This window comes from Ostrinia furnacalis, unplaced genomic scaffold (genome assembly GCF_004193835.3).
Source record: "Ostrinia furnacalis isolate ACB-3 unplaced genomic scaffold, ASM419383v2 OfSCF1381, whole genome shotgun sequence".
NCBI lineage: Eukaryota > Metazoa > Arthropoda > Insecta > Lepidoptera > Crambidae > Ostrinia > Ostrinia furnacalis.
Window position 1 is genome coordinate 174,699 of NW_021131620.1, and position 18,582 is coordinate 193,280.

The 18,582-nt window shown below is 37.6% G+C and overlaps 1 protein-coding gene across 2 annotated transcripts in view; it reads left to right on the forward strand.

Annotated features, from left to right (window-relative positions):
* Window positions 1–225: 225 nt before the first annotated feature.
* LOC114352501 (multidrug resistance protein homolog 49) overlaps window positions 226–18,582 on the forward strand; it is a 30,506-nt gene continuing 12,149 nt past the window's right edge. For both annotated transcript variants that reach the window (XM_028304124.1, XM_028304123.1), the window contains exons 1-20: window positions 226–404; window positions 3,728–3,767; window positions 6,045–6,241; window positions 7,251–7,395; window positions 8,263–8,363; window positions 8,733–8,904; window positions 9,466–9,590; window positions 10,539–10,734; window positions 10,969–11,193; window positions 11,323–11,509; window positions 11,591–11,733; window positions 11,929–12,137; window positions 12,282–12,376; window positions 12,458–12,634; window positions 12,904–13,019; window positions 13,094–13,234; window positions 13,661–13,843; window positions 14,793–14,996; window positions 16,738–16,867; window positions 17,689–17,884. In XM_028304124.1, coding sequence (XP_028159925.1) covers window positions 376–404; window positions 3,728–3,767; window positions 6,045–6,241; window positions 7,251–7,395; window positions 8,263–8,363; window positions 8,733–8,904; window positions 9,466–9,590; window positions 10,539–10,734; window positions 10,969–11,193; window positions 11,323–11,509; window positions 11,591–11,733; window positions 11,929–12,137; window positions 12,282–12,376; window positions 12,458–12,634; window positions 12,904–13,019; window positions 13,094–13,234; window positions 13,661–13,843; window positions 14,793–14,996; window positions 16,738–16,867; window positions 17,689–17,884 — 3,011 coding nt within the window. In that variant the 5' untranslated portion in view covers window positions 226–375. The remainder of the gene's footprint in view (window positions 405–3,727; window positions 3,768–6,044; window positions 6,242–7,250; window positions 7,396–8,262; window positions 8,364–8,732; window positions 8,905–9,465; window positions 9,591–10,538; window positions 10,735–10,968; window positions 11,194–11,322; window positions 11,510–11,590; window positions 11,734–11,928; window positions 12,138–12,281; window positions 12,377–12,457; window positions 12,635–12,903; window positions 13,020–13,093; window positions 13,235–13,660; window positions 13,844–14,792; window positions 14,997–16,737; window positions 16,868–17,688; window positions 17,885–18,582) is intronic.

Here is an 18,582-nt window from a genome sequence, read left to right on the forward strand (position 1 = left end):
CTTTTTTGGCAAATAAAATATTTTTTGCTTTTACTATGATGCAAGTCAATTTAAAATCAATGCTTATAGATTTTTCCCCATTCAATATTCATATCCTTGAAATTTTCAGTCGTGAAGTTTTCCTAGGTTCTTCGCGGTTCTTAAACCGCGCTATCTTCAGTCTTTAATTTGAGTTAACTTCGGCTGAGATCTGTTAATATAAGAGCATTTGCCGCGATACAGCCGTTTAGTCTGAGGCGGGTGGTGGCGGTTGAAGCGCTTTCTGTAAGTGCCGCTGAAGTCCGCTGTAAACCAGTTGCGCGTGCGCCGCAGTTCAGTGCGCACCTCCCGCGGGAGACATCATAGGAAACTTCTTGAATTGTATGGGTCAACAAAATGGGAATTAAGAAAAAAGAAAAAACACCGTAAGTAGCTTTAATCATTCATGAATGTCCAAAATACTGTGGTTAACTAGCTCAGCGAGATATTAACGTATTGTGCAATACAAATTGAATTTCATAATAATTTTGACAGTGGCGGATTTACAAATTTGCCGCTAGTAGGCCATTCAATTTTTGCCGCCCCTACCTACTGACTTTTGAAATTCAATACGTTAGTTTAATCCCGTTATTAGTATGATTGTGAACTTAATGATATTTCTATCAGTTACTAGATTATTATTGCAACCCGCTATGTAATCAAGAGTTTAATTTTGACCTAAAAATAGCAGTATGTACTAATCCTAAGGTGGGCAAAGGCATGACTTAAAAATACCTACACTATACAGTGTGAGTCACGTTAAAGTGTACATATGAAAATAGATGAAACTAGACCTATTTTTATCGACAAAAAAGAGGTCAAAATTTTTTTGTGATTTTTTTAAAATTTTTTATAGATTTTTTTTTCTTCCAATTACTTGTTGTAAAGAAAACTTAATAACTTNAGATTCCAGCTTGGAGAAGTAGTTGACAGAAGGCGGACAGTATACGACTCCGAGAACAGCTTTAGTGCCCCTTACGAGCACCTCGAGAAACATATATTCGATGGAATTAGAGTAATCCCCCGGTGTAGAATATATGATTTTGAAAGGTATGTCGCTTCGAAGATAGATGGCGACACCGCCTCCTCTCTTACCGAGCCTGTCGTTCCGGATCAGGACAAAGCCAGGGAGTGAGTACGATGTCGAGTTCAGGTTAGGGTTCAACCAGCTCTCGGAGACCAGCAAGGCGTGGATGATGTCGGTAGAGAAAGTGTTGAGAAGTTCGGTGTAATGTTGGGGTATGCTTTGCGCATTTATATGGCATATGTTAAGAAGATTAACGCAATTTTGAAGTTCGAGGAAGAGAGAGTTGTGAAGAGAAGACGAGGAGTTGGAAGAATGCAGAGAGTAAAAAGAGGAGGAGTGATCACTAGCAGAAACGAATGATTCGTCGTCATCTGACATATTTGTGTACTTACTATAATATAAAAATAATAAATATACCTATAAAAAAAAATAAAACTATAATAAAAATACGCGAGTGGACTACTACATGAAGCTGAACCGGATACGGTTAATAGTAGTGCATTACCCGCCGGTTGACTGTTTACAAAACCAATAAAGTACAAAGAAACAGGTAAATAACGGTTTGAATAAAATAATAACGTCAAATGTAAATACCGTTACATCGTTACACAAAAAAATAACTAAAGACGAATAAGTATTGACGTCTTTGCCTCCTATTTGACGTGACATTTAACAGCTGTCACTGAACTGTCAGTCACCAATCACTCAGTGACAAACAATAATTATTTTACTCTTTGGTGACAANGCAAAAACTCTGCAGCATTCATCCATCCTGAATCCATTTTGGGGTAACTCTAAGGGCTCCTGCACACGACGCTGCCACCGCGCCGCCGCCGCGCCGTCGCCGCGCCGCTACACTGTTCATACGCACCGAGTAAAACCGCCTCCGCGCCGCCACCGCGCCAACAAAGCATAATTTCGCGTGCGGCGCGGCGGCGGCGCGGCGGCTGCGCGGCAGCGGTGTTCACGCGGCGCGTATAAAGTAAACAGTGCAAAGGCGCGGCGTATAAAGATAGTAAATTTTAAAATAAATTGCACTAAATTTCCTTTAAATTGCAATAGCGTTCTACAAAAATGTACAGTTTTCGTTTCCTTGAATTTTCAAAAGTGAATTTTCTTCTGGGCTACCCTGTAAAACAATATACACGAAGTTGTGGAGAGATGGTGCTCGTGCTAGGCTCCGAAGATCCTGTGTTACTTAAGAGTTTTTTATTTTATTTTTGTTGAAACGCTATTGGAATATTTTAAAATTCATGATCACATAAGTATATATTACAGTGCGTTTATTAATCGTTTATTTATATGTATATGGATTGTGTAGGTAGTTATACGTATAATTATTTATTTTTTTTCCTGTAAAAAAAATTTGCTAAATTTGCCGCCCCTCTAAATCTGCCGCCCTAGGCACTGGCCTACTTGGCCTATTGGTAAATCCGCCACTGAATTTTGAAACTGGAGTTTAGCTAAATAAAGCATTAACTTGCTGTGGAGCGACGTTGTTTAGCAAATCAGATTTGATTCAGATAATGTGTACATAAATTATTGCTCTATCAAAAGTCTGTTATTTAGTCATACATTATAAAAATGTTTTAAAGAGAATTTATAGTAGGTACAATGATTTTCAAATTAAGTTTAGTAAATCAACCTCATTTTTTGTTGTTGTATTTTTTAATCAAAGCTCACATCGTTCCATCGATGCAGTGTTAATGTATGTACAGGAGATTCATTTTACGATACTTACTTACTTAATTATACTGAAAAATATAATTTTGTGTTATATATAATTTTGTGTAAACATAATAAAATATTATGTTTACAAGTTTTTTAAACTATCAATTTAATTTTTTTAAGTCCCAATTTAATATTATTAGGTATGTTCTTTTGAAAATGCATGGCGATTGTGCGAAAATAGTAAATACTAAAGAAGCTTAAATGAGTGTAGTGTTATGAAATATAGATAGAGTTCGACTTTTGCATATTACACTAGACGTGCCTTACTTATACTCGTAGTAGGTAAATAAAAGAATGATTTATCAGACCATAAATATAAGAAATAATAATTTATGGTGCATACAATTCACTGTTTTCCAAGTCTTGTGTGAAGATAACAAATAAATTACTACAATTTTAACAACTTGTTTTAGTACTAAAAAGCTGTTGCACATTGATAAGTAAGTATTACATTTAACTCACTACTTGATTAACTTACTGATAAAAAATATTTCGAAATTGTATCTTAATTTTTAACTAAACAACTGTTAATTAATGGGAGTTAAAAACTTCTATATTTCTTTTTTCAGTTACATAAAAGTTATAAGTGCTCGTAATTGATAAACAAAACAAAATCACGTCGAACTTGTACCTAACTACAAACGTGCCATGATAGTTTGATAAACTCATACTTATGATTATTATTATGGTAAAATGTTTTTTCGCTAGTAGGTACAATACCACCAACGGGCTCCTAATAATCGCATTTAAAAGTGTGCTATGATGAGTAAAAAATATCACAGTGACGGCGCGTACGCGCTCGGGATGTGTTTTCGCCAATGAAAGGGCAATTTAATAGGTTCAAAAAATATATAATTAATTTCATTTATTTATTACAAAAAAAATATCTGATTACCTACTTTTATTATAGCATATTATCTTTATTAATTATAACCGTTGATTTGTTTACAGGCCGCCGAGAGACGACATTAGAATCTCATTCATTCAAATAGTAAGTAATAAAATTGTTTTTTTATAAGTTACTAGCTTTCCGCCCGCGGCTTCGCACGCGTGAAATTTCGTTTGTCACAGATCGTCATAAATTATAGCCTATATGTTATTCTGGATTATGAAAAATAATACTGTAAAGTTTCATCAAAATCCGTTCAGTGGTTTTTGACCCTATTCATTACAAACATACAAAAATAGGTACAAATCTTTCCTCTTTATAATATTAGTATAGATATCCTATCATATAAGATTAGTTGTACCATATAATTAACCCTTAAATAGTGTTTGTAGCGAAAATCTTACTAATATTATAAATGCGAATGTTTGGATGTGTGGATGTTTGTTACTCTTTCACGTAAAAACTACAGAACGGATTTTGATGAAACTTTACAGTATTATTGTTTATAACTCAGAATAACATATAGGCTATAATTTGTGACGATTTGTGACAAACGAAATTTCACGCGGGTGAAGCCGCGGGCAAAAGCTAGTAGTTTATATTTATGTTATTTTAATCGAATGAAAACAAATAATAAGGTAAATATGTTAATTATCCCGATGGCTTGCTGGAAACAGAGTATCTTTCAAGTTTGATTTAAAATTGCGCATTATTTTCCATAGTGTTGCATTGCAATGTCTCCCGCGATGACGTCATCAGGGTTGTAACAACGCGTGTTTTTAAAAAGTGCTCTAATTCTTCTTCGGGAATTATAAACATTCCATTGAGATTTAGAGATATTTAGAGGAAGACAGCGGTGTTAAAAATAATTTATTCAATTATGACACATTAGGCCCAGAACAGACGGTGAAACGCAACTGCAACGAATCTGCAACTGCTAGTTACTTTTGAGTTGCATCTATGTTTCTGCCATAGCGGCCGTTGAGAGACCACACATGACGCGACCAGTTTGAAACTTTCAGTTTCAGTTTCATTCATCAGAATTATCAGAAAGTTGCACCGTCTGTTCTGGGCCTTAGTGAATTGTTTTTATACGGAACTGTCCATCGCTAACAATGGAACTCGTAATAATTCTTCTAGATAATCTAGATCTTTCTTTTTCCTTATTCAGAGACATCGTTGTTATGTCAGAAGGGAGGGCTAACTTCAATGACCGACAATCAAAACATATAGAGCGTAATAATAAGTTCGATTATAAATCGTGACAAACGTGGTCACGATCATAGTAAGTAAGTACCTAACAAGTAGGTACTTAGTATTACTATCAATACAAGACGTTACTATGTTGTTTTAAAATTGGATAGAATTACAGTTAAGAGCTCTGTCAATGCTGTAATCTGTAAAGTTAAGATTAAAACTATTTAAGGAAAGTAGACCGGAATAGAAAATGTTCATTCATGGCGTATAGTAAAACTCTAGTAATATCGTAAATAGCTGCCTTCTAATAATGATACGCTCTGACACTGTGCGTGAACAATGAATTTTCTGTTACCGACCTTCAAGACGAATTCAGTTAGCGTTTCAAAAAACAAATACTTAGACTGAGGCTAATTTTCCAAAGAATTCAAACAAGGCCCTTATAGTCTTCCTTTCTGTACGAAATCATAATTTAACGTATTGTACTTAAGATATAAGAGTTTGATAAATAAATGCATCGTTTCTATCTTTTAATCTCGTTTAACTACGATGTTAAAAGTCCATTGACTTTTGTAGTCTGTCTGATAAGGCTTCATGTTACCGTTAATTGAAAATAAAACATTATTTAAACACTGACACTGACGTCATGCATTGTATAATCGTGCAAGTCCTCCGAACCTAAGGCATCCTAAAGCCTAATCCTCCATTTGCTGGTCAATGAGAGGGGCCTTTCTCCTGCAGTGGAGGCTAAGGTCCATGTTATAATGCACACTGCACACCAATTCAACCCGCCGACATAAGTCGTCGACTTATAACATGTTATCAAAAGTAATAGAAAATACAAGTCATAAAGCTGCCTGAGCCCTTATTAAAACAACGCTCAAAACTTGATGCAATGTCAGTCATAGATGCCCTGCGATTGATTTAAATGTTTGGTTAAAATCAAAAGCCTGAATCTTGGCACATCTACCTGATATTTTTCAAGCTTTGTTTTATCATACGGACCAAAACCCTTGATGATGATGATGATCAACCGTATACGGGACCATTCCCACCTCTCGTTCTCACCGCTGCAACTCCTGTGTAGCCAGGATCTACAGCTTGACCGCAAATAAAAACCCAACCAGTGAAGGTCAAGTTTGTCCCGGGGGAAAGTTAATGAGTCGTGTAAATACTTTTCAGTTTCGGTACGCGACATGCCTGGAGATCACGGCGACCATCTTCGGAGTCTTCGTGGGTCTGCTGAGCGGGGGTGGCATAGTGTACAACCTGGTGCAGTTTGGGGAGCTCAGCACAGCCTTCGTGGAGCGAACGACGTACACACACAAGCTCAGCAGCTCTATGCCCCTCTCTGCTCTGTTCGGTGGAGGACAGAGACTGTAAGTATTTTAGGCTGGTTGCACCATCTTACTATCTCTGACAAACGTCAATAATCTGTCAAACTCCATACAAAAAACACCGGTTATCGTTATAGTTACGGTCAAAGTTAGCCTAAAAGCCAAAACAGATAATTTTTATCACTTTTTTCATAGACAGTGAATAAATAAAATATAAATACACACCAATTCATCTTTTTATTATGCCAGTTTTAGATAAGAGGCAGGGAAAAAATACGAGTACCTACTAGCTACGTGTGTGAGACAAGTTGTTTAACTAATGACAGTGCAGCTAAATCTTCAGTAGCAATTTTCCAAAAGTTTTTTATCACTGAATTCATTTTATTGGATTACTTTATATTTAACTAGCGGCCACCCGCGACTTCGTACGCGTGAATCCCGTTTTTTCCGCTAATTCCCGTTCCCGTGGGAATTTCGGGAATTCCTTTCTTAGTGCACCTCTACGGTACCTAAGCTACGTCCCTTCCAAATTTCAAGTGCCTACGTTTAGCCGTTTAGGCTGTGCGTTGATCTGTCAGTCAGTCAGTCAGTTTCTCCTTTTATATATTTAGATATTTACTATCAAAATTCTAATCCTATCTAGGATTTTTAAATTGGACGAAGAACAATAAAACAATGACAAGTATTGCAAAAAGACTAGGTACGTAGGTACATATACTCGTATAATTTGTTATTTAATCACAAGAATAATCTAGTTATTGTTATGTTTTGATAAAAATTCGCTTACATGACTAGTAAATAAAAACACACTACAATACCAGGCTCTACAATTGATTCTGATAAATGAGAAAGGTCAGAGCTCCTGCAGTGGAGACTAAAATACCTGATGATTAATGATTCACTTTGAACGGCATTCAGTTCTGACTTCAGTATTTGAGAAAAGGTGGTCTTTGTGGAAACCCTTGGGGGAGGCCTTTGTCCAGCAGTGAACGTCTTTCAGCTGAAACGAACGAACGATTTGAGAAAAATATTTCATTGTCTTTTTTAACAGGGTGAACGCAACCCATGAGCAAAACATGGACGCGTTGGTAGCTGATGGAAAAGCCATGGCAGCTGGCATGTTCCTAAGTATCGCCATATCCCTGCTGTTCTGCGTTGTATCCACCGCCCTCGTGAGCTGGAGCGCACTAAGACAGGTATTGATGCCATTTAGGTATATCTAAAAATAGTTTCGCTTTACGTGAAGTCATCGTGAAGTATTAAATCCTCTTTGGTTGAGGATTGATTATACGGCGCAACAACTTTCCTACAGGAACCAATACCTACCTAAATTCTAAAAAACAATGGACGTCCCCATATTTATTGGCTGATTAGTTACTGACACAGGTACTGATGATGATAATTTGTCTGGAAAGGTTAATTTGAGATTAGAACAGCTGATCTTGAGGAAAATTGTTACGTTTAAAATCATTCCTTCCTGGAGACCTACGTAGACATAACTTTTGACTTACCTACTTAGTAGGTACAGTAAATGAACGAGATATCCTATAAGATGCTGATTTTAGGCCACCATTACCATTTCAAAATAAGTCGTTCGTAACTTGATAAATCGCTGAAGTAGTTAATTAACAAACATAACAAATACTCTAAGGAGTAGGTACCTAAAGCGTTTTTGATCCTTCTGGTAATTTATTTCGTCTGATGATGATTGTCAGAATGATAACTAATACCTATAATTTCTATAAAAAGCTTAACCGAAGTTAGGTAACATCGTTTGCTATCTGAAAGATACGATAAACACACTAACATTAATGTTGATACATTTCACTGAGGCAAGCAGTAATTGCCTCAATTGAAGACCTTGTCTCTTATTGACTCGATCTGCTTCACGCTTTAATAAAAACATTTTGTGTAATTTATTTTAATGCACATCAGTTGACTTTGATTCTTGAGATTTGAGTTCTTATATTGAGGTAGGCTGATTCATTGTTATTACGACATATTAAAATTTGATCTCGAATAAGGAAAGGATGTTTACGGAACTTTTTTTTGTTCTTTTTTAGATAACAAGGATACGAACTCTGTTTCTGACGGCTGTGCTCCGACAAGACATGGAGTGGTTCGACACGGATTCAGAATTTAACTTAGCTTCCAAAATGTCAGAGTAAGTAGAGCGGTACCTGTAATCCTATTTCATAAGGGCTTACTTTACCACTTTCTGATTAAATCTCTGATAGCCTATTAGGATTTTATGATACTGCCTATATTCATTTTGCAGGTCGTACCTGTGGTCGTACTTAGACATAATTGACAGATTTCCTCACTGATAAAATTAACAACCGTTAACTAACAGTTAGATAGCGTTATCATTTATGATGACTATCTACAACTGTATAAGGTTATACATATTTACATGTTTTTCATATGAAAACTCAACCCGTTTTACCTTTATTAAAACTAAAACCGCAAAATAATTTATAAAATCTTGAAGAAAAATCACCGTTTCATGACTAAATAAATATAATATTTTCAGAAATATGATGAAGCTGAAAGAAGGGATGGGAGAGAAGCTTTCAGTGGTCGCAAACTTGGTGGGGACGTTCATCATCTGTCTGTGCACAGCCTTTCCTCTAGGCTGGGAGCTCACGCTGGCCTGCGTGTCTGTGGTTCCCTTCTCCATCATCACGTCAGTCATCCTGTCCAATGTGAGTACAGCATGAAAACCACAGATCACAGAAACTAAAGGGAGATGTGACTAGGGGCGGGGCCGGTGTCGGAGCAATATGCCCAAAAACAAAACACTTTGCTCGTGACAGCAATGATGACAGCAGCGACGTCATAATGTAAACAGCTTACATTGCTTGCGTAGTACTAAAGATTATTCGAAAGTTGAGTAGTGATTCCGCAGTGGATAATGAGCACATATTTTGATTACTTTGTGTGTGTGAATTTCTAATGCGACACTTAGTTTCGAACTCAGCGCATTAATAGTAAGTTGGCATCTCTCTATTTATCTCTATAACCATAGGCCAAAGGCCTAAGATAGGACTGAATATGGATAGCATCTAGCGTACATTCACATTGCTGAAGTCTGTGACGTACTGCTTTTTCAATAAAGCTACTAAAGTTTTAGTGGACTTTTAAAATATTACTCAAAATTATCTTTTTTTTAAAGTCGTCACAAATTAACTTTTATCTTCTTTATCAAGGTCATACCCGAAAAAAAACCATTTTACTTAAGATTTACGAGTAATATCTTATTGCAGTACCAAACCAGTTCCTCGATAGTTGAAATGGAATCATACAGTCAAGCTGGCAAACAAGCAGAAGAAGTTTTGAAATCCGTAAGGACAGTTATTGCTTTTGGAGGGGAAAACAAAGAAATCGAAAGGTAACTTAATGAAGTCATTTATTTATATTTATTACGAATAACCACATAACTTTTGATTTAAAACATGTATTTTCCTTATACTAAGTAATTAGGCCAAAAAGAAGATATCAACAACAACGAATTTTGCTTAACAGTATTTAAAAATTAAAATAGATGAAGTATGAGTTCAGCTCATCAGTAAAAAAAAGGTCAAGCGTGAGTTGTACTCGCACACGAGAAGCTGTTGTCTCTACTACGGTAAAATTGAATCTCCTACTGCCAATAAAACACTTTTTCCTAGCTGTGCCCGCGATTTCATACGCGTGAAAACAATTCGAATAATATTTCCCGAATTTGCAACATTTTTCTTTACTGCTCCGCCCCTATTGGCTGCAGGGTGATGTTATAAATTCCAATCGGACCAGTAGTTCCTGAGATTAGCGTGTTCATACAAACTCTTTAGCTTTATTGTATTATTAGTACAGATTGTATGCTGTTTTTGCAGCAATCGAAATACTTATTATTATGTATATTCTGTGAAATATCAAGTCATAAATAAAGGTCTTGAACTACTTATTCTTTCCAAAAAAAACGTGTTAGAAGAAATCTCAGCACGCGACTTTTAACACAAAGCTGTTCGCTTTACGCCTATAGTTTTTAATTTAAAGACAAAAGCAAACATTACCGACTAGGTAGTACCTAGTTCAAATTATAACATTATTTATGCGTCAGTCAACATGTGCGCGTCCAATGGTTATGCTAATTTCGTTCAATGGTAAATTTAAATTACGCTTGCATGGAATATTTGCCCGTGTTTAGGAGTTGTTATTGTTAGAAATATTTGTTTATTTAGAACTTACATGCACATAACACTGTAGGCACATAAGGCGGACTTAATACCGGTCTGAACCCTACATCTAAGCTCTGGCACACAATTTCTTTAACACCCTGTATTTATTCCAATTATAGGTACCAACGTTTACTGGAGCCAGCCGAAAGGTATGGTCGCAAACGAGGCCTCTACACCGGACTGGGGAATGGATTCAACTGGGTCCTGACATTCTCTCTAAATGCCATTGGCCTGGCCTACGGCACCAGGCTAGTGCTACAGGACATGGACAAACCAAGCGACGAAAGAAAATACGCTGTCGGTGTGATTTTCAGTGTAAGTGTATTTGTATATTTTATATTAGGGTGTAAAAGACTGGTTGGCAGAGTACTCGGTTCAATGTCCCGAACTCGACATTATGCCATAAGGGAAAATGAAAAAATAGGGAATAAATTTTCCGGGAACAAATGGTTTTTAGGTAAGACTGGATTTTTTTACAACTGTCCTTTACAACTGTTCCCACTATATTTTCTGGCTTGATGATACTTTCAATGGTGTGCATCTTCGCAGATATTGTTCAGCGTTTACATGGCCACCCAGTCCATCACATTCTGCGTGCCCCATGTGGAAGTGTTCGCGGCTGCCAGAGGCGCTGCAGCTAGTATTTTCCAATTGCTGGACAGAGACCCAAAGATTGACAGCATGGCGAAAACAGGCGTGTCGCCACGTAGGGTGATCGGGGAGATCAAATTGGAAGATGTACACTTCTGCTACCCCTCCCGACCTGATACTAAGGTAATAAAACATTCCTTATTATGAAGTGATATAAAAGCACGCGTCATCTCGAAATAGTTTATTTCTATTACGCCTTTTTCAAGGGCGCTGAAGTAAAAAGGCTTATTTATGAAACTCGAAAACTTCCAGGTTCTGAAAGGTCTTTCACTCCACATCAAACCAGGGGAATGCGTGGCATTGGTTGGATCATCAGGATGTGGAAAGTCTACTGTTCTGCAATTACTGCAACGACTGTACGACCCTATAACAGGGTCCGTAAAACTCGATGGAAAAGATATAAAAAATCTTAATTTGGGTTGGCTACGATCTTCATTAGGTAAAACCGTACAATAACCTAAGAACAATCTGATGTATTTGTAGAATAATAGACACTAATTTGCTAAACGTAATCTTACAGGCGTCGTAGGACAGGAACCAGTTTTGTTCAAAGGCAGTATTCATGACAATATTTCCATTGCTTGCCCAGAAGCAACGAGAGATGAAATCATAAGAGTGGCAGAGATGGCTTATGCCCACGACTTCATCGTAAATCTACCAAATGTAAGTACTGATACTTAGACTATGTATTATAGTCTAAGTATCAGTAGTAGTAGTTTGTGGAAGGCTACGGCGACACAAGTTATGCTTAGTGCGGAAGCCGCTAGTAATAAAATACTCTGTACATTGAATTAATGGCAATAAACATTTTTATTATTATAATTAGGAAATTAAAATAGTAATAACTTGGTCTTTTAGGGTTATGATACTGTAATCGGTGAAAGAGGCGCTTCATTATCTGGCGGTCAGAAGCAGCGAATTGCAATTGCGAGGTCTCTATTGTTGGAACCAGCAGTGTTGCTTTTAGATGAAGCTACCTCTGCACTGGATCCTCACTCCGAGAAGCAAGTTCAGGCAGCTCTTGACAGAGCGAGTGCAGGACGCACCACTCTTACCGTTTCTCACAGGTTGGATTCAGTTTTTTTACGATTTTTATTTAGGTATCAACAGTTGTGTATTCGACCGGAACCACACTTGATTGCTGATACCTCGGTGATACATGTGTAAATTCTAATAAGCTTATTCAGTAACTAAATATTTGCTATTTTTAGGCTATCTACAATTGTAAATGCCGACCGAATTGTTTGTATGGATCAAGGTCAAATAGTAGAACAAGGTACTCACGAAGAGTTAATGAAACTCAAAGGTAAAATGCTCGTGAAAATAACATAACACATTCTAATTAGCATTATATTTGCAAGAGTAATTAATGGTTTTTGTTATTTAGGGTTCTATCATAAATTAGTGACCACCGGAAAAGAAAATTTGGAGCCAGACGTAATTGAAACATTGCCAGAAGAAACTATAGATGAAGAAGGAGGTGATGACGTAAACCTAGCACCCCGAGTTGACGTGAAAAGACGGTCCAACAGGAAAATTTACAGACACCACTCTACAAAGAGAGGTAGGTATCTCAATTACACGCGTCGTAAGAAAATATCTTAGATTTAATAGGTATAAAAAGAACTTAAGTAGGCTTAAAAATGCTATAAATTTACATTTATTTGAATATTTTAACAATATTGTTGGTGGGTGTATGACGAATTCTTATTCATTTTACCGTGAAGTTACTTACGTAAGTATGTACCTACCTAACAATTTAGGTTACCAAAACACTGCCTTCATCCATTTAATCAAAAAATATAGCTACAATATTTCTATTAATTGATTCAGATTCTCATGACTGGATGACGCCCCGTGGGTCCATCAGCTCTGTGATGTCGACAGGCTTACAGAACTTCGTATACAATGCTGATCTCGAATCTGATGATGACTCTGAAAAGGAAGAGGTAAAAATAAGAAATTCTATACTATTCCAAAAAAATGTAACTTAATCTAAAATAAAAAATGTTTTTTTACGTAGGAATCGAAACCAATAAGCGACTGGCAACTGCTCAAACTGAACGCACCTGAGTGGCCACTGATTGTGGTTGGCTCCATAGCTGCTTTCCTTCAAGGCACTTGCTTCCCAGTGTTCGCTTGGCTCTTCGGTTATTCCAGTGGGGTAAGAAAAAAATCTCTCTTAGTCTATAATCTTAAGTCTTCATGTCACAAATATTGTTCTGGTTAACTGATATGTGAAGATCTGATAGGACCACATAGGATCACAAAGTTTTCACACTCGTCACAGTTCGTAGAACTGATGGCCGCTGGGGTAGGAAAGTTCTTGAGTGGCGACCACGAGCCGGAAGACGTAGCGTGGGCAGGCCTCCCACTAGATGGACCGATGATCTGGTGAAGGTCGTGGGAGGCGCCTGGATGCAAGCGGCGCAGGACCGGTCTTTGTGGAAATCCTTGGGGAGGCCTTTGTCCTGCAGTGGACGTCTTTCTGCTGAAACGAACGAACAATGAAAACGTTTTATATCTTGTCTTTGAAAGCATTATACTAGCTACACTTATATTAAATCCAGCATAATGTTAAACTCCCCAGATCTTCGTGCTACCTGATCGCTCTCAAATCACTTACCTGGCTGACTTGTACTCGGGGATGTTCATTGTGGTGGCAGCCATCGCCGGCTGCACCATGTGTCTGCAGAGCACCACCTTCACCAACGCAGGCCTGAAGATGACCTCACGGTTGAGGCAGCAGTACTTTGCAGCGTTGCTGAGACAAGTAAGTACCTACAAATGAAGCACCAGACTACTTCAGCAATAACGCCCGTATTCACAAACAATACTTGCTAAGTAAAGCAGCAAATAGAACTCACAGCGTTGAATAGAGCTCTGTGATTGGTTCATTTGTCATCCTGTGTGTCCATGCGCACTGTGAGACCTCATAGTAATGTTTGTGAATACGGGCGCAAATGTTTTTGTTAATGCACAAGCCAGGTATTTGACCGCATTTGCACCTGGTGTTATGTGAGATGCAGCCTAGGATGGTACATTATCTGCCCTGTAAGTGCCTATTCTCTGCCCGGATTATAGTTTGTTTGATGTTTTTTAATTAGGTACAACTGAGTATTATTTTTTACAATATTATTGTACTTAAGACCTCTTCCACCATCTCCCAATAAATTCCAATTAGTTACTTCTTGATTACGACTTCTCAGCAAGTAAAATAAAAAGTACTTTAGCGTTGGCATCATGGGAATCTCGACACTGATAAGCAAATATTTGGTATCATTCCATAGCTAACAAAGTAGAAGTAGCAAACAGAAACAAAGTCCAAGCATTTTATGAGAGTACGGATAATCGTGACTTTTATTCACGTCTTTGCCAGTTATTTTAAAATATCATAAAAACCAGGTCATAAAAGTATGTTTTATTTGCTTTGTATTTATTATTTGAACTATTCTACAAAAAGATGGCAAAATATTTAAATTAAGAGAATCCCTTTGTTCAGTTCTCATACCCTACTTATTTTAAGAGGACAGGCTACCTATGATAAAAAAAAATTGGGCCAAATCCCGAATTTAAAGTATTTTCATCGATTAAATTATCCATAGATCACGTCCTTATCACTACTTCCCTGAACACACTGTACCTATTACCGCATCCATTACCTACCTAGGTACATACATGCTCAAACCTTCTTTTCAGCGTCTTTGATTTCCCTTTTTCAGGAAATAGGCTTCTACGATAAACAAAGCAATACAGTGGGCGCTCTGTGCGCTCGCTTGAGTGGGGAGACGGCCGAGGTGCAGGGAGCCACAGGGCTGAGGGTCGGGCTCATCCTGCAGGGCACCAGCTCCGTGGTGGTCGGCTTCATCATGGCCATCTGCTACGACTGGAAGCTGACCCTCGTGGGCACCGCGTTCCTGCCTCTTGTAAGTTTTAATTCAGAAAGAAAATTCATTTATTTGACACATTAAAAAAGTCAAATTACAAAACTTAACAGTATTTTATAAATTAACTAGCGACCCGCCCCGGCTTTTCATGGGTAACGGCCTACTCAATAATTATATTCGTTAAAAAAGCCGTAGCAACAAACTAAAGTGCACATACGAGTATTACTTAGTTTTGAAATGTAAGGCGTAAAATACGGTTCATCTATAACCGACTGAAAAGAAATGGTTGATGCTTCTGATATCACATGTGATTATTACGTACGAGTATTACTAGACATTTATTTCATTGTGCCTGTCTGATAATGATACAAATAAACAAACACGACAATGATCTATGTAATCTAAGTAAATAACGATTATATTAAATGACATCAAATAAAACTTTCAAGGCACATTTAAAGCAAAACATTCTTGAAGGATATCAGATAGCTAGAGTACCTACTACAGATTATGGAAAGGCTGTAAATGCCTTATCTAAAAGGCATGGATTAAATGCGGCAAGTTTACTGCTTCATCTGTTAGTTAAACCACACGCATCAAAACTACCTAGTAATGATCAAGCATGTTTGCAATTACATGTTAATGATTCTTACATGGTGTGATCGAGGCATGCCCATGCTCCGGTCCGTGATGAATGACATATTTTTTTGTTTTCCTTAGGATTTTTTTTTTCATTTATTCTCATAGGACCACAAACAGATTCACAATCAGAATTTATATAAAGAAGATAGTATAAAATAATGTACATTAATATTATGAATCCAACAGCGCTGGTCTCAGTTTACTTATCAACTAGTGTTAAGGTGGAGTTCGTCTTTTACATAATTTTAACTAAGTTAAGTATGCATGTAAAATAACTTATACAAAGCAATATTTTGTACCTACATAATTTCAGGATTTGGCTAATAATTACATTGTGGAAGGATTGTTTCCTAAACGATTCGAACGATCCACGATTTGTGGGACGTTTCAATTTGGACTCAATATTAGATCGTAACCATTATAAGTAACTTTAAATAATAACATTAATTAAAGTGCTCCACTCTTAGGCTAAGAACTCATGGCGCGATATTCACCCGCGCCCGCAGCGGTTGCGGGCCCGCAGCTTCTGTAGAATGCAGATACTTAAGGCGATTACATGGCCGAACGACCTTGAGCATTAGAGCGAGACAACGCGCCTCCNGTCATTGAGTTTGGTGGGACAGTTCAGCGTGGGTCATCTATATAGGGCTGACTTCGGTATAATGATGTGACGTGAGGTGCCAAACTGCGGAAAATGGCGGAGGAAATACATGATTTAGCATGAATTATCATGAATAATATTAACTACTTATTTACCTCTCAGTGTCTTGAGGCAACTTAAAAAAGTACATTCTGTGTTTTTATTATTATTTAGGCAGTTAAATACTGCACAGTATTTAGTACACCATTTTCTTTATTTTCTTCCATCATACACAAGAATACGCGTGCGTGAGTCAATGTTCGCTCGTATGTGAGGCCTTGCCGAATAGTACCCTGTAGGTGGGCCATCGTGCGTGTTTTGTTTTCGATGTAAACTAGCGGAGATGAACAGGCCTGATATTACGTAAAAACTAATGCCAGAACTCACGACGCGGTTTTCGCCCGCAGCGGGCGTGGTTGTAATAGTGTCCCGCTCGGCGGTTTGCGCCCGCGGCCGCGTCATTCATTCATAAAATTAACCAAAAGCTAATTTTATCAGATGGTGGGCAGCATTTGGCTAGAGGGGATCGTTTCGCAGAAATCCCAAACCAATGAGCGCGAGGCGATGGAGACCGCGACCTCGGTCGCCACCGAAGCCGTCGTCAGCATAAGAACAGTTCAGAGCTTAGGTGAGTTACGGGTAGATAATGATGTAACATGTAAATCGTTAGGTACTAAAAAGGCCTTTTTAAAGAATATTAACAATTTGCATCACTAATTACTAATATTCCCGTTCACCCCTCCTCGTACTAAGCTAGATATGCCTGTGTTACGAGTCAGTACCTCTAGTAGGAAAAACTTTCGAGTTCGTTTCGTTGCGTATTCAAAGTGTCATCGAAAAATTTTGTATGAAAAATTAAACAGCGCCCCCTAGGGCGGCTATAATATAGGGGGCGTTGTTTAATTTTTCATACAAAATTTTTCGATGACACTTTGAATACGCAACGAAACCCGTGACGAAACGAACTCGAAAGTTTTTCCTACTAGAGGTACAGTTCACCACAATAGTCGAACCTTCAATATTCATAATACAGAGTGACTTTGTAAACAGTATCCAATTTTTTTAATAAGCTCTATAGAACAATACAACTTTATCTTCATTATTTTTAATCTTGGTATTTTTCGCAAAAAAAAATATAAAATCCAATTCATGGTGCCCATATTTTAAGTTTTAAAGGATACGGTTAAGCTTTGCAATTCATTGTATTGTATGTACGTATTTTTCTATGAACGAAGTAAATTATCCACGTAAGTCAATTTTGAAACCGCGCGCAGCTGATAAAAATGATTAAATAGGAAAACAGTTATGTTTTCTTTACGTAAATCGATTAAGTTACTGATTTTGAGTCGCTCCTAAAAATTTTGACACTGATTGTAAATTCACCCTTTATGCTGGTAGGCTACTTATCCCAAGGTGTGTTCATAATTATGTAAACTACGTCTCTTCCAGGCATAGAAACCAGGTTCCTGGAGAAATTCAAGGAAGCACTGGTGGAGTCCTGCCGCGCCGTCACCGAGAAGACTCGTTGGCGCGGATTGGTTCTAGGCCTCGGCGTCTATGTCCCATTTCTCTCGTACTGCAGTGCGACTGTATACGGTACCTACCTGGTCGCGAGGGAAGGATTGGACTACAAGATTGTGCTTCTGTAAGTACATCCATCTCTCCTAGATTTAGGATTATGTACTACCAACTCTGACTCTAACTAGAGGAAGTAATTTGGAGGCTGTTAGAATAATAATTACGATTATTAATACTTATACAACACTCTAAAGTAAATAAAACATTCGGTATTAAAACCAAAAAATTTGGAGTTGGGAATGTTTTTCGGAGACGCCGGGTATCGATCCCGGGACCTCTCGCATGAGGGCGAGTGCTCTACCATCTGAGCTACGTCTCCTGTAGGCAACGCAGCGAAATTGGGAATATGTTTCGGAAAATTCCTTTGTAAAACGTAAATTTTCCGAGGAAATGAAATAAAAAGTTAGTGAATAATTTAGTGAAAAGGTTTCGGGCAATATCCTGGATCTTGTGTGATGAGCCCATAGAAATTCCACTTATACAGGGTGTTAGGTAAATGGGTATATGAGCCGACACTAGCCCATGTTAACATGATCATATAAATGGTATGGTGAAGTCAGAAAATTGATATCTTCATTTTAATTATTTTAATTATCATACAAATCGGATTTTATAAAATTTATTTTGTATGAAAATTAAAAAAAATAAAATGATGATATCAATTTTCTGACTTCACCATACCATTTATATGACCATGTTTACATGGGCTAGTGTCGGCTCATATACCCATTTACCTAACACCCTGTATAGTACTAGCTATAGCCC